A 16856-nucleotide genomic window follows, 5' to 3' on the forward strand; every position below is an offset into this window, starting at 1 on the left:
AACAGTGATTAAATGTCATATACAAAGCGGATAGGAGTGATTAGAGGTAACAATCGGATAAAGTTGAAACGGATTCAAATTAACATCATTTGGGATTTCGATTTTAACGAGTTCATTCATTTTTGACCAATTTAGATTTTATATGAAATGTAACATTTTCAAGTCAACATAAATTTCAAATTCTAATTGTTTTGATCTTTTATTAATGAGATATATGCAGAGAATGCTTTGTTGTGTTCATGCACTTGGGCAAAATAAGTGCACATGTTCTTGCAATTAGAGGAGATAATGCAACCAAGAGAACAATAACGGAGGCAGATGTAGGGACTCGTTAGTCATTATTGAGTTTCAAAGCCAGACCATGGTCCCATAAACATACAACCTATTTTATTAGATATTAATGGCACAACACCAAAAGGAGCGTTCACTCTTCATCTGAAATTGGATTTGAATCTTTTGTCTGAAAAAATAATGGATGGATCATGAATTCTTTACCTGTCTTTGCTGACCTGAAAGTAAAAATAAGGGAACCCTTGAAGAATCAAATGAAAATTTGGCCACAAAAAAATAAGTATCAAATCAGATAGACAGAGTTTACCAACTATTAGGGTATTAAATTCATGAGTCATGTAATGAGACTCGATGAACTTTAGGAATAAAAGGATGAACCAGACAACATCAACCTCAAGCCTTCATGCATACAGTTAAAGCATGCTTCAAGCTAGATGCTTTTAGTTATCAGCTTCATCACAGTAATGATAGTATAACTTTACTAAACAAAGTGTCGTCCTTGACATGTCTATAAGTACAAAGTTGTAAGAGGATAATGCTTGCAATTTGCATCAGCTTCGATTGATAGTAATAAGATTTAATTAATTTAGATATTACATCGAGAATTTCATGTTCTAATCTCTTTTTTTTTCCCCTCTCATGAGTACAATGATCACAATACTACAGATCAGGGAGGATAACCTTCTTAGTGAAGTCAGAAGTGGCTCTATGATAGGAGTTGCGTTAAAGCACCACCAATGCATAATTGAATTGCTGCAGTTCCCCAGAGGAAAAGTTCATGTGGAAATGAATGAGCAGCACATAAGAGAGGAGGCTATCAATGCAATCTTGTAGCAAAGAAGATCAGATGCAAGTCAATGTGAGGACATCACCATCCAAGTTCCGATTTGTATAACCAGTGCAAAAGAGGGGCAAGAGAAGAGGGACGGACTATGTAACTCTTAATGAACCTCCAAGTTCCATAGGTACAAGAGGGATGAGGGAGTGCAGGACATCAGTTATAAGTGGCCTATAACTTGGTTCAGGTTGTATGCACAGCACAGCAACAGCAGCAACCTATATACAATTCAAATTTAAAACATTAACAAGGGCTAACGACGATACAAATAAAATATTTTTTTATGTACCTGATATAGGTGCTTTAAATCCATTGTGTCTTTTATTACTGGATCCACTATGTTTGGAAGCTTCGATCTGTCAGTAAGCTGGGGCATAGCCTGTCAAAATTGCATATAAACTAAGTTCAAGATACAATTAAACGATAACTGGACCTCCTTGAGGTAAATACTAGGGTCGAAAGAGCTTACCCATGTGACAAGAGATTGGCACTGAGTTGATGACATTTTCTCCAGTGGTTTCTTTCCAATTAGCAGCTCCAAAAGGACGACTCCAAAAGCATATACATCACTTTTATCAGTCAATTTTCCTGAGAAAAGCAATGCTGTCACTGCTCAAATCAAAACTGAGACTAAACTTGGTGCTAAGAAATCTCTTAAGACAATTATCACTTGGTTGAGGCAGGGGAGGGGGAACAATTATATTTAACTGAGAGGTTTTCCCAGCAGGTAGGAACATAATGTCTCTTTCATCTCTCGGGAGATCTGCATTTGCTCAAGCTCTTCATGAATCCCATTCAATGTCACTGACACTTGACTATAAGAATACCACCCTGATTGGCAAGTTGCAGTCACATGAATTTAGTTTTAGCAGACACTTGCTAAAAAAGTGTTCTTCTGCAACAACATTCCAGCGAAGACAGATATGCTATGAAAATCAAACAGCCAACTCTATGGCTTATTCCTTTTTTTTTTTTTTTTTTCTGGTAAGTAACTCTATGGTTTATTCAAATGATATGTTCCATTTTTCTGATAAGTAACTCTATGGGTTGTTCAAATGATATGTTCCATTTAATATTACTCCAGAAAGATAAAGAGGCCACAGGTAAAGTCAAAGGCAACTAGCAAGTAACTCTATGGGTTATTCAAATGACAAGTTCCATTTAATATTACTCCAGAAAGATAAAGAGGCCACAGGTAAAGTCAAAGGCAACTAGCCAACAACATAAAATAAAATCATAGGGTACAATGGCAAAGACTTTGGTGTCTTGAGGAAAGTACCAGAAGAAAAATATTCAAGAAGCTAAAAGAGAAATATACATCCTCATTTAAGAATGTTATTTTGTGAAAAGATAAATAACACAAGATAATGCATTGGATCTCATTCCGACTTTCTTATGTATTAACTATAAAGAACTTTGGCTTACCCTCTAAGAGGTACTCTGGAGCTACGTAGCCTAATGTTCCTGACAACTTTATGTTTTTGTTTTGGGATCCAGTAGCCACAGCAAGGCCAAAGTCTGACAGCTGAATCAAGGAAAGATTGTTAAGGGAACCATTTTACATTTCGACAAAGCTACATAAAGACAAGAAAGTTCATTAACCATAGTGTCATACATAATGTTACCTTTGCATTGAACTTGGAATCCAGAAGAATGTTAGATGACTTTATATCTCGATGGACAACAGGTGGATTGCAGTGCTCATGAAGATATTCTAATGCTCTATCAGAGATCAATGACAACATTTAGAAACATGTTAACAACAAATGAGCAATAAAACAGATGAAGAGATTAGAACATAATTAGCTATGGAATTCACCTTGCAATATCAATTGCAATTTTCATTCGTAAATTCCAGGTTAAAGCTGATCCTTGAGTAGGGCCTATAATGTCCAAAATTAAATCAATAAATTAGATCAAAAGAGAAATTTTAGCATCTTCCTCTGACTTTCACTATTCTTTGTTACTTTGGAATGAAGAAAAAGAGTTTATACCATGCAATTGGCTCTCCAAAGAACCATTTTGCATCATTTCATATACAAGAAATCTTGTTTCACCATGGATACAGTAACCCAATAGCGAAACTATATTCTGATGCTGGATTTTGACCAACCACTCCATCTCATTCTGCACATGGAATGAATATTAAGCAAAGAAACCCAAGGAGGATATAAACCCGAAAGACTAGATATCCAAATCAATTTCAGTCATGCACAAAATATTACCTCAAATTCTCTTTCAGTATCTTGTCCTCCACCATCTAATTTTTTCACAGCAGCAAGAAATTTCTCGTCAAAACGAGCTTTGTAGACACGTCCACGACCACCTTCACCCAAGACATTACTTTCCCGGAAATTGTTTGTTGCAGCTTCCAATAACTGATACTCAATAACAACAGCTACTGAACCCTTTTTGCCAGCCATCCATAAGGAATTAAACCGATCCACAATTGGACTCAATGAAATTGCTTTTGTAGGTTCTCCAGATCGCATATTAAAAGCAAAAATAAACAACAAGTTTCGAATCAGCAGACAAAAAGCATAACCAAGCATACTTTTTGTTCTCCAAAAGAAAACTGGAAACCAAAACAAAGGTGACTCAGTGAGACAAAAAGATACCCAAGTTGTGTTTGCTTTTGCCATTGGAATTCTTCAAGATTTTCTGTCTACGGATCCAGAAACATAACAAAAGGAGCAATATTCCACCAAGGAGAGTGGTGGCAACAATCAAAGCTATAAGAATTCTCTTGTTTAAATCCTGGTGCTGCACTACTCTAACCACAGCAACTCCTGCTTTATCATTAACATGGTTAAGGTTATAGTCATATACTGACTTATAAAACAAGTTTTTTGTTTGCAGAGGAAACTATGTTAATTTAAAAAAAAAAAGAAAACACAGAAATTGAGCACAAAAATCTTGATTTGACAAACAGCTCTCATTTTGATCTAAAAATCAGAAGCCGCTGTTAGAAAATTAAGGGAAAACTCAAACATTTTTATTATTTTAGTTTATTGAAGAAAACGAACAAATTGTTGGTTTCTAAGCCAAATAAGTTAAATTTGGCCACTTTAATGGAGCTAACAATTATCCTTAACATCCCAAGTACTGAAATGGTCATATTCCTATGAAAACAGTGCACAAAATGTGCCAAATTGCAAAGTACCCGGAAACAAGAGAAAAGCATAATAATACTAAAGTGATGCTAAAATACAGACCATTTGAGCAACTAAAGCAAGGAAACAAAACAAACCCATTTAAGAGAAATGAAGAACAGATTCAGAACCACCAAAGGCCCAAAAAAATGTAGAGTTGAAATACCTGGAGAAACAGCTTCCATTTCTGAAGAAAACTGAGAAATGGGGTTTTGTTTAGAAAGAAAAACGGAAGCAGAAATAGGGTAAACAGTTGACTCTGGTCTGGCAAGAAATGTAAGTGACAACAAAGAGAAGGTACATGCCCACATGGGAAGTAACAGAAAGAGAAGATTCATATCTCCTAAGATAAAAGACAAGGAGAGAGTTTTTTAAGATGCAGGGACTAAATCTAATACAAGTGAAACTTCATTTCCTGTTCAAAGATATTGCTGTTTCACTTTTGAATCTATCTATAAACTCAACTTTACAAATAAAAAAAAATGTAAGCTGATGGAGACAAAGTGCTATTGTACAGTATGTTGCAATGAAACCAAGAAAAAGAAAGGAGAGCCTTTTTTTTTTTTTTTTTTAATTTTATCGATTTTAATCTGTTTATTTTTGTGCGTGGGGAGAAATGGACATGGTGGATCATGTGTGGCAGTTAGGAAAAGAGAAAGTTCATTAAGTTTTATGGGTTTGCTTTTGAGTTAAAAGACAGTTGGGGATGTGGACAGTGGCAGGAAGGAAGGAAAGGACATTGGCTGATACGTTGCCCATTTTTCAGCTACATTCCTGGAAACTGCTTTTAGTATTTTTGCCTTGGCTTGCCTACAAAACATTTCACTTGTTATTGTTAAGACTAGTAAATAGGTACCTAGCTTCTGTAGGATTGCATGATTACAAAACGAATTAGTATTTTCTTTGTCTTTATTTTACTTGATCTAAATGACTTACATCAATGACTCTGTAGATATTGATTAAAAAATTTTATTTTATATATTATTTTTGTAAATTTTAATTTTATAAATAAAATTAAGAGATTAACATATATTATATTTTTTAATTATTTTTTATTTTTTAATATATTTAAAGGTATATATCATCCTTTTATTTATTCTTTTAAAATTTATCTTCTTTATTAATTTTTTATATATTTCATTCACTTAATAGGTATGCATATGTTAGTTGTGCTGGTGTCACTTAACATGTGACACCAAAGTTAATAAAACTAGTTATTAATAGTAATTTGATTCTATTTTTAATCTAGATAAATATTAGATAGTTTATAAAATGTCAAAAAAAAATTGAATTTGAAAAGTGATTAAAAAGTTAAGACTATTAAAAAAAGATTTAAAGACAAAGAAAACAAGGACAGTTTTTCTTTTTCCTAGAAGAAAGTTTTAAAACGCATCCATAATAAGAAGGATTCAATTTTGTTTTTCTAATGAATCTATTTTCACAAAATAAACTTTAATAGCTAGTGGTGAATGCATAGATAGACATCTAAATAAATATATATCCACAAATAAATTTGGAATAAGAATATAAATATACAAATAAATATGCACATAAATAATCATACAAATAGATAAATAGATAAACAAACAAATAGATATATCAATAAATAAATAGATAAATGAAATAAGCTAATATATCATTAATTTACTTTGAATAGTTTTACCAAATAAATATGTTATGTGTGTCATATCTCTATCTAAAAAATGTTCAGATATTTTTATTAAATCATTATATTATATCACAAAAAAAAAATTATATTTGAATGCAAAAAGTAAAATATTACTCCTTTAGTCCCAAACAGTAATAATTTTCCATAATGTTTTTTTGAATTGTTTTGGTATTAAAAATTGTTAAACATCAATATTACTTTAAATTATAAAATGAGATAAGTTTTCTCTAATTTATTTTATTGAGGTTGATTAAAAAGAAGTATTTGGTACTAGAAGAGAATAAAAACTATCGTTATTACTCAACTGATCAATTTAAAATCATTTAGAGGTAGTGGTTCTTCCACATTAGGTCGTAATTGAATTGGCAATTCAATGTTTCACCAAAATTTCAGAGGACCCTATATTTAAAGCTCAATGGATTCCTACATTTCTCCTTATTAATAATTAATTTCTGGTTAGGGGTGTGTTTGTCAATATTCATAAGGGGATGATGGAATAATGGATAAGATCTTTTCATCCAAAGTATATATGTGGCGTTTTGGATTGAGAAAAAGTGGAGAGAATTGGTAAGGAGAGATAACTAAAATGGAGAAATTTTGTATTTTGGTAGTAAATTTAGGGCTTAAGAATAATAAAAAAAAACCCTTTAAACAAAAATTAAATAATTATTTAAACCCTTATTATTTTATTATAATTAATCTCAAATATTTATTTTTATTTAATTGAGTTCTTAAATATCTATTTTTACCTAATCAAACTCTTAACATTTATTTTTACTTAATTGAACTCTCAATTAGATGGAAATGAACCTTCAAATATTTATTTGTATTTAATTGAATCTTTAAACATCTATTTTCATCCAATTAAACTCTTAAACATCTATTTTTACCTAATTGAGCCCTTGTTAGATGGAAAAGAGTGTTGATAGTTAACCAATTTTCGTCTAATAATGACTTAATTAATGAAAATAGATATTTAACAACTTAATTAATTGTAATAAAATGATAAAGACTTGATAATTATTTAATTTTAGTTTAGGAATTTTTTTTATACTTATGCCTAAATTTAGCAAAAAAGTTGTATGAAGAAAAGTCAAATCCTCATTTACATTTTCTAAAAGGACGCTTATGGCAATTGGGAGGTATGAGAAAGAAATTTTAAAGAAAATTATATTTTTTATATTAAAAATTGTTAGCGGTTGAATCATAATTATGGAAAGTCTAAATTAAGAGATTAAAAAAAAATTAAATTAAGAGTTAAATATTTTATCGATATATCACCCTACTGTTAGCAAATAAGTAATATTATTTTTTTCTTTAAATTAAATGAAAGAAATTAAATTTGAGGTCTAATTTCCCTCAATTCTTTCATTTCTATTATATTCTTTTCATTTTTTCTCATGCTGTTCAGCCAAAGACACTGGTAAGTTTATACCCTTAAGATTTTCTCATCAATAGATTTTTGGGATCCATCGTTTCCCATTAGCTAGAATATAAAGCTTTATGTATGAAATTTTCAAACAAAATGATGGAAGAAAATAAAAATATGATGGAATAGAATGAATAAAAATGTACAACTCATTGTTTTATTGGTTAAAATAAAACTATATAGTAGGTTATTTGGTTTATATATATATATTAATTTTGTAATTTCCTTTTATTTTTTTGTTTTTTTACTTTTTAAAAATTAGCTAACGTTTTGGTTTTTGTGCTAGAGAGAGAGAGAGAGAGAGAGAGAGAGAGAGAGAGAGAGAGAGAAGCAATAAATGAATCAAAGAAATGGATTTTTTTTTCATATTTATAATTTTTTTCATAATTAATTTCCTTCAATTATTCTCATACTTTTGGATAACAATTACGTTTATTATTATTATTATTATTATTGGTATTATTATATATATATATATTTATCTTTCTAAACCTGTTAATTCGTTTTCTTTGTATTTGTTAAGATGCACATGCAACTGATCAATGTCATCGCCAGCAAATTTAAAGTGGTTATGGCAAAAGCACGTACATCAAGCCAATCATCACACTTTGATAGTGACAATACAATCAAATTTAAACCTAAAACAACTACCTCAAGACCAACACCGCCAACACAGAAGACAATGGGAAATATCTTTAAAGCAACTCTCAACACTTTTTCACCAAAACAAAACAAAAGAAAATATTATGAAGATAATTTAAGCTTCTCTACTTTTTTTCTAAACACGTCCATGGGATGGATTGGATCGATCAGGCATGGTTGATCATTAATGAAAAGTTTTAATTTTAAATATATCTTAAATGGTATGGTTATCCAACCAACCTCTCTTCTAAAATTTAAAAATTTTATTAACAATAAATGAAATAATTTCTCATAAATAAATTCATAGGAGGGAAAATAATTTATGAAACAGGTGCATAAGCAGTGTGTAGTCATTACCATTGGCTTGAGAAAGTGACATAAACTAAAGCCAAAATTAGCACCCATTTCCTCATCTCAAGGTCATTGACTATAAGTAAATATATTGTGTTTGAACCATACATCATTACTCTTCGATCGGCTGGGAATTTAATACCCTTTTAAATTTCTTCGCAGGAAAGCAATTGCAACCTCAATTAATGCTGGAAATTAAATATTGGCCTCCCCTTAGTTAATGTCATGTGAAGCGGCGTTAATAAATAATAATTTTTATATTATAAAATCTTCTTGACACTGAAATTTTCACTTACCAATTTACATATAACAAAAGTTAAAATGTATAAAATGATTAAAAACCAACATAAATTAATCAATTGAATCCATTAGTAGTTTAAAAAAAAAAACAGTCTTAAATTGATTGAAAAATTAACATTTGGTAAAACTAGTTTTTTTAAATAAAAAAACGACTTGATCAATTAAACCATCTAATAATAATAAATTTTTAAAATGATTATATATTCGTGATTTATTTTATTATTTTTAGAGTGCACTTAAATGTTAAAATTGAAATTTTTGTTCATGTCTTCAAACTCCGAACATTGTTTTTCCTTATCGTTGTTTGTTAAATTAAATCAAGTTCTCCTTTCAATTGAGGATTCCATTAAAATTTGATTTCAGTTGGACTCCACGATTAGAGATCGAAAGCCATCCGGAAAGAAGCAGGAAAAAATGGTAAAGAACATGAAAATTAAATGAAAAAAAATTTGAAAGAATTGCTCAGGGAAGAAAATGGCATTTTTTTTTTGTCAGAAAATATTCACCTGATGTAACTATGGGTAACGGATTTTGACATTTGGAAACCAGAGAGCAACTTGTCAGACTAAACTCTACGATTACCAATCTGATATGGGTGTCTTGTCTTTTCTTTACTACTATTTATATTATTTCGCTTTCTATGCCTTTTGCTTTTCAGAATGTTGATGCAAAAATACTTATATTTTAGCTTATATTCGAGATTGAATTAATTCCAACCCGTTATCAATTTTTTTTTTGTCAGAGCCGCTTAACATTGTTAAAAAGTGTTGTTTTTATTATTAGAAAAAAAAAAGAGATTTAAATTTAATTTTTTAATGAGATATATGCATGAATTATTATGTTAAATGGTATTTTTAATTGAAAGAATTAATTTTTTTATAAAAATATTATAATTTGAGATATAAATTTTAAATTTATTAGATGTTATATTTTATGAGTAAGTATATCAATTAATTGAATTATAAAAAAGTAAATTTGGATTAAATGCACAATCTTGAATGCAAAGGAGATACCATGAGAATTGGAAAATTTAGAATGTGGGCATGGAAAATTTCAGAACCGACAAACGATTTGGTAGATTACAGTCTCAAACAACTCCAAGAAATTGAAAAGGATCAGCACAAAGAGGAGGGCCCAAACTATAACCAGTCATATGTACCAAACAAATTGAGATGAAGTTTAAAAACCAAATAATACAATGCATTTGTGTCAACAATTAAAAAACAAAAATCCCAACATCAAAAACCACACAAAACATTAAAAAAAAAAAAAAAAACTCCAATGTTCAAAGTTCAAGTACTGTCACGACGGTCATATTTCCTTTTTGCAGGAAGGCCAGCATATGGCAACCACTACCACAAGTGGACGTGGTTTATTTGATTATTTCCAGTTTCCTCAAAATCCATTTCCAACATCATTAATTCACAGCTCAATCACATTTGCAGCCACGAAGAATATCCATCAGAAAAAAGAACCTAAAAGAATTGAGAAAAGTGGAAACCAACTAAAACCCAAAAACTTTGTAAAGGATTCTTGGGTGAGTTTTGAGTATGAGAGGTTTTAGAGGCTTAAGTGGTCAAAGTGAGAAAGAATGTTGTCAGCTAGAGGGATATAAGAAAGAAAAGAGAGGAACAGAAGGAGGAGGAGGCTACCAGCGGCAAAAACCACAGGCAACGGCGACTAAGGGGGGGTGAGAGAGAGAGGGAGAAGGGCAGGTGGAGTTTTGAAGAGTGAAGAGAAGAAGAACAAAGAAAAAAAGAAGGGAAGAAGAGGGCTACCTTCTATTCATAAAACTCAACCCTATGTCCAAAAGTTTGAGGGAGGGACGCTCATACCCAACAATTAAAAAGAATTTCTTGTAAAAAGTCATTGAGGTATATATTTTCTACTTCTCTTCGTATTCATTAATTCTGTGCTTTCTTTATTATTATATTTTGCAATAAAAATATATATATATATATATATTTATAAAAGATAACAAAAAAGCAAAGGGTGACAAATTGAAAATCTTCCAGAGGAAAGAAATTTTGTTACAAAATTAAAGCAATAATCTCTAAGATAAATTGTTGAGATGAGGGTTGTTTTTCCTCCACCAAACCGTTAAGAGAGTTTAAACTTGCACATCTGATGGAGTCATTAATTTTATGGGTCAATTGGATCCGGTCGAATTGATTCTCAATAGATGAAACGTCTTTTTTTAAAATTAATTTTTATGATCATATTTTCCTTTGTAATAGTAGTAAACATGTTAAATATTGATTTCTTATCATATAATTAAAGGATTTTAAAGATTCTACTTAAATGGGTAGAATTTAAAAAGAGAATTTGAGCCTTTCAAAAAATTTTATTCAAATTCTATGAATTTTGATGATTTTTATTTTTATTTTATCAAACAAAATAAAATTTTTTAAAATTTTAAAAAACTCTCTATAAATAAAATTCCTCCTTGAAATTCCTTATCCAAACGCATATTTCATGTTTTGTAATATTGTAAAGACAAGACTTAGGTTAGAAATAGAATGATGACATGGAATTTCACTTCATATCTCTCTTCACCCTTCATGATTGTGAAATAAAAACTGTGAAACCACTTTTCTGCTTCTTCAAAGTTTATTTAAATTGTACAAATAAAATTTTTCATGTAATATTTTTTCACTGTTAATTTTTGTTAAAAAGTTATCACAGTGGTAAAATTCAACGTAATTAAAGTACTATGAAAAAAAAATTCAACATTGAGCTATATATGGTAGAAAATCTTGTATTTATGCCTAATTAATTAAATGAATGTTTCAAATTTCAAGTCAATTCTAATTGGCCAAATAATAATTCCTTTTCAATGACCAAATAATTAAATGAATGTAATCGTTAATTACCAAATTATGAAATTATATATATTTACATTTATAATGGTATCTTTTAGAAAGGATAAGTACTTGTTTCAGTTTTCTATCAGTAGTAATTAACCCTCAAATTAATAATAAATTTGTCAAGGAGTAATTATAGGTCCAAATATTGCTAGAAAAGGAAAGAACAAACCAAAATCAATCTCCGACAATCAAATATTTATCTTAATTACATCATTCTACTTATATGTGGTATGTTCACTTATAAAAAGAAAGCACTATATATATAATATGGTACGTTAAATTACATTGGAAATATTGGATATTCCCAAATTATATTTTATTGATATGATTTACATATCAAAGATTTAACTTAATTGCAGCATCTTATGTATAAATATTAACCCACACACATCCTTTTTTTCTCACATAAGAGTTAAATCACTTGATCACTCTAGCAACAACAAGAATATGGCATCACCAAAGCTTCAAGTCGTGGCCTTTCTCTTTCTCTCGATTTTCTTCTTTGCCCAACTGGATGGTATTCATTTTCTTTTCATATATATATATATATATCTCTAGCTTTTGTATATTAAGTTTTTTTTTTCTTTTCTGAATGAACATTTTGATGTGTTTGATGCAGGGATTGGTGCCTCATCTAGTACTGTTAACTGTGATATAGTAAAGGGCTCGGTATGCAGTGTTGTTTCGGATTGTATTAAGCCATGTGAAAGCATTGGTCATACTGCTTCTTCTGCTAACTGTATCCCTAGCCCTAATTTGGGCGAAAGTCTTACCTGTTGTTGCAGCATTCTGTAATAATCTTATAGTTTTCACTTCTATTGAATAAAGAGCTATTAGATCTTGCTACTTTTTTTTCACTCTTTATTTTTTGATAATAAGATCATATAGTCTCTGAACTTTTTCAAGATATGCACTTAAGGTTGAGTTTTTATTCGGTTCAAGTACAATATAAGATTAATTATATATATATATATCTATATTTTAATAGCCTATGTGACAATTTCTAACTTTGATGGTAGAGTTTTAAAATTACATTAACATGACAATTTTTAACTTTAATGGTAAAGTTTTTAAATTTCATTAACAATATGAGATATATATATATATATATATATATATAAAGAGAGAGAGAGAGAGAGCTGATATCCAGGCAATAGTCATTTATATGTATCATGTCTTATTCAGTATTCAATGGTAGTGCAAGAGAAATTTACTACTACTGCTACATATACTGAGGAGTGGCAACTGGAATGACCTAGAGATCTAGCTATGGCTATGCCCTATCGCCTGCCATTGCATTGAAGATCCAATTGACTCCCTCGTCAAATGTGGCACTTAGAACTAGGCATGTCCACGGTATAGATGAAGCCGCCCGCCCCTTTCAACCCTTAACTGTGAATGTTATTATTCGCGTATTAAAGCATTAAATCTTAATATTTTTTAATTTAATAAAAATAATATATTAAATATAAAAATTTTTAAATAATATATCTTTTGAAAAAAATTTTAAATAATATTTCAATTATCCTTGATAATTAAATATATCTGCCCTAACTTATATTGATTAATTAGAAATTGAAAAGGAAAAAGGCATTCTTTGCATTTAAATTTAAAATTAAAACACTACTGTAGGTAAAGATATAAAAAAGGGGTTTTCTAGTTGCATTACATTTAAAATTAAAACCGATTTGTTAGAGTATGTAATGTTAACGTTTTTATATTTCAATGACCTCTTTTTTCATGTTTGCTGTAAGATTAGAGTATTCTGTTTACTACTTTTTAACGTGAATCGAATGATTTAAAACTTGTCTTGATATTACTTATCACGTGATTATTATTTTCTCTTCTCAAAATCGATTTATCAAGATGTGCAACATCAACGTTTTTATATCCGATGTGAGATTTAATTATCATATCTATTTTACTTGAAGCGCTTGATGTGAAAGATGTACGTGCTTATATGTTTGTAAAAGAAATTATTCTTTTTGTCCCAATTGTATGTGACTGTTTGTTATATTTTGCATGTACGTGTGTGGGAAAGAGAGTATATCCAAATCTATTGAAACTCGTAAATGTTAGCTGCAGGCCTTGCTTGAATCTTACCTCCTCTGCATGCATGTATTTACTCCAAATTAATGCACCGTGAAGGTTCGTGGTCGATAATCTCAACTTCAGAAGGGGCAGGCCTTCGGCATCTTCTTCTGTTACCGGGGCTGATGTTGTGCCCAGTTGGCATCTGGGCTGGATGAGTTTGCCTGATTGTAAGGGTATTTTGGGAAAGTGCGGGGTCCAGTTGACTGAGGAGTCTTTGGTTTATTTGGGTTCAAGAGCCGAAGAGGGTGTTGTTTATTGGGCTATTGATGTTTCTGAGGAAGGTGGATTGGTTCCTGAATTGAGTTGCAGATAGTTGTGCTTTGTGGAGCTGATGGTGGCCACTGATTGGGCTGATTCTTTGGCTATGGGTGAATTGGCTATTGCTGGTCATGTAAGTGAGAGAAGCCGTGATTTTAGATTCATAATTGGATCATGTTTTGTGTTCTTAATTTTTGTTTTTGCCCTTGATTCTTCATTGTTATTAAAAAGATTCTTGATATTTTAAATGAACAGAGGCAGTTGAAATACTATCCAGTTGGCATTGCTAAGTTTTGCATACTGTTTGTCATTTTTTGCATCTTTTCTTTAGCTAGAGTTTTATTATTACATGCTTATTACATTTGATCAGGCACGGGCATTGCTTCAATGGCATAATCTATCACGATTTTGTGGACATTGCGGAGAGAAAACAGTTCCCAAGGAAGCTGGGAGAAGGAAACAATGCTCCAATGAGTTATGCAAAAAGTCCATTTACCCTCGTGTTAATCCAGTAAAGCATTTCCCTTATTTTCTACAATTGAGGTTTGAACTTTGAACTTTTAATATAGTGGATTTGTAGGGTGTCTCTTTGATCTCTCTAACTAATGTTTCTTGAAAATAGGTTGTCATTATGTTGGTCATTGATAGAGAAAATGATCGAGCACTTTTAAGTAGACAATCCAGATTTGTACCTCGAATGTGGACTTGCTTAGTTGGATTCATAGAGGTAGAACTTCAAACCTTAATCAGGTTTTACCTGTTATTTGTAAGATTAAAGAATATCTTAAATATGAAAAAGAAGCAATCTGACCTTTATTTCTGCGATTTCATTGTTTGATATCTTCTATTGTCCTTAGCCAGGGGAAAGCTTGGAAGAAGCAGTGAGAAGAGAAACGTATGAAGAGACCAGTATTGAATTTGGCGAAGTTGTCTCTCATAGTTCTCAGCCATGGCCTGGTATTATTCAGCAAGATTGTTTAGATGAATAACATGTTTTGCTATGTTGTGCTGTTGTTTATATTCGATTTGTTTTTAAACTGTCAAGGGAGATACAGTAATACTTAATAGGAAACTTATAAGCTGATGGTAGTTTAGACTTAAATTGTCCAGCCAGATACTACTACTAAGAGTGGTTAGCTAATATTCTGTACATATTTTTTTAATCAGTATGCTGCTGTGGGTCATGATGCTTGTGTTCCCCTTCTTTTCACTTTTTGCTTTTTGTTTTTCCAGCATTCCAATATACTTGAGTACTGGATTCTGGCCCATTATTTGGAAATTAGAAACAGAAAATCTGGTTTGAAATGGTCATAGAAAATTTTTTATTTTGTATTTTCTTTCTGGTAGCTTCTTATTATTTTTATAAAGCCTTGTATTATTTTCCTTTTTTTAATTGCTTGCAACATGTCTGCAGTCTGCACAATGTTTATGCATCCCCCCCCCCCCCCCCACCCCTTTTTATTTAAGCATATTTACGCCTGCTACTTTTTAAAATTACTAATCTGACTTGTTGTCAGTTGGTCCGAGTAGCATACCATGCCAATTGATGGTCGGGTTCTTTGCATATGCAAGATCTCTTGAAATAAATGTGGATAAGGAAGAATTAGAAGCTACTTAAACATTCAGAAATGTGATGTCATTTACAATTTTCTTTTCTGGTTGCTTTATTCTTTGAGAACACAATTTCAGTCCTTTTGCTACGTAATTCTTCTTTTTTTTTTTTCTTCACTCGAGGAAAACTAATTAGTCATTACATCTGTTCTGTGTAAACCATGCGTAATACATAGAAAACAAAATTTTCAGTCTTTTTTTTTTTATGTAATTCTTCTGTTCTTTTTTCTTCACTCCTGGAAAATTAAGTAGTCAATGCACCTGTGCTGTGTAGGTTAGACTTTTGCCATCCTGAATCCTAATTATCACTGTAGAAAGCATAGTGTTTTTATAGTGCTGTTAATGGTTTTTCAATGGGGCTCTGTTTAAAAAAAAAAACTGTCTTAATGGTTAATACATAGGACATACGGAGAGTGGAAACAGTTTGAAAACTCAATTCTAGAGGAAGCAACTCTATGACACATTGGATTCAGTAATCATTATGAAGGATATGGATTTCAATAATTTGCAATAGTCATGTGGGTTTGATGACAGGTTATAAAGAAGGCTTTTGCTCTGTCGGATGACCTGGTGCAGAAAATCTTGAAAAGCAATAGTTTCCATACATTTTGTACTTATTCATTCGGGTTTGAAATAGTAACAATGGTGACACTGTTATGTTTGTCTAGATGCTCAGTGGCACAGTAGAGAAGATGTGAGGAAAGCATTGGCATTTGTTGAATACAAGAAGGCACAATGAAGAGCGGCGGCTAAAGTAGATCAGATTTGCAAGGGCGTTAAGAAGGGGCAGAGTTTGTCAGCAGATTTTATTCTGGAAAGTGGGAAGCTTGCTCCCATGTTTATTCGAGGGCCATTTGCAATCGCGCATCACCTCATCTCTGCCTGGGTTAATCACCATCCACCAACTGGTGCTGAAGCTGAGTTGAAACAGCACAGCAGTTTCATTTCAAAGCTCTAGCATTCTCATTGTTTTCCAATGGCTGCAGCAGATCCTTTGTGCTTGTTCCAATGCGTTTCGTCCTCATTTTAAGGGAAAGTTTGTCCTTTTTCCTTTCCAAGGATTCTTCGGAACACCAGAAATTCTGCCATCGTAAATTAGAAAGATATCAATAATCTTTCAAAATGAATGAAAGCAGTACCCCATTTTATTTGAGGATATTGCTTTCTGTTAAGTTTACCATTTTGTTTGAGTAATCGACATTTGGATTCAATGCTCAACATAGATTCATTACACTTCCTACCATTCAAATCTCATTGAAGGCCAGGCCGGGTCCTGAGCTTAAAAATTCTTGCACACAGGCCTGAAGGGTTGCTCAATTCATGGACATGTCTAGTAACCGAATCCTTGGACATT

The 16856-nt window shown here is 31.3% G+C and overlaps 1 protein-coding gene and 1 pseudogene across 2 annotated transcripts; one reads left to right on the forward strand and one right to left on the reverse strand.

Moving 5' to 3' along the window:
* Positions 1-4922, reverse strand: LOC111318515 (putative receptor-like protein kinase At1g80640). 2 transcript variants are annotated; one of them, XM_022921375.2, is made up of 10 exons: positions 4448-4922; positions 3748-3918; positions 3355-3608; positions 3124-3256; positions 2949-3012; positions 2755-2851; positions 2555-2654; positions 1599-1717; positions 1419-1508; positions 1-1347 (listed from the first exon to the last, which is right to left on the reverse strand). In XM_022921375.2, the coding sequence occupies exons 1-10, from the start codon at positions 4617-4619 to the stop codon at positions 1222-1224; spliced, it is 1326 nt and encodes a 441-aa protein (XP_022777110.2). In that variant the 5' UTR covers positions 4620-4922; the 3' UTR covers positions 1-1221. The 2 variants fall into 2 exon arrangements, with proteins under 2 accessions (XP_022777110.2, XP_089611813.1); XM_089755687.1 differs by having other exon boundaries at positions 3355-3596; positions 4448-4739.
* Positions 4923-11986: 7064 nt separating this feature from the next.
* On the forward strand, positions 11987-16460 carry LOC111275427 (nudix hydrolase 19, chloroplastic-like; annotated as a pseudogene).
* Positions 16461-16856: the final 396 nt, after the last annotated feature.

The sequence above is a fragment of the Durio zibethinus genome, chromosome 26, assembly GCF_047325235.1.
Source record: "Durio zibethinus cultivar Kanyao isolate XHJ-2024 chromosome 26, ASM4732523v1, whole genome shotgun sequence".
NCBI lineage: Eukaryota > Viridiplantae > Streptophyta > Magnoliopsida > Malvales > Malvaceae > Durio > Durio zibethinus.

Coding starts and splice junctions, on each gene's coding strand:
- LOC111318515 (XM_022921375.2), bottom strand. CDS start 4,619: ATGAATCTTCTCTTTCTGTTACTTCCCATGTGGGCATGTACCTTCTCT. Junction 3,919..4,447: donor AATGGAAGCTGTTTCTCCAG/GTATTTCAACTC, acceptor ATGATAAAGCAG/GAGTTGCTGTGGTTAGAGTA. Junction 3,257..3,354: donor ATACTGAAAGAGAATTTGAG/GTAATATTTTGT, acceptor TTCCATGTGCAG/AATGAGATGGAGTGGTTGGT.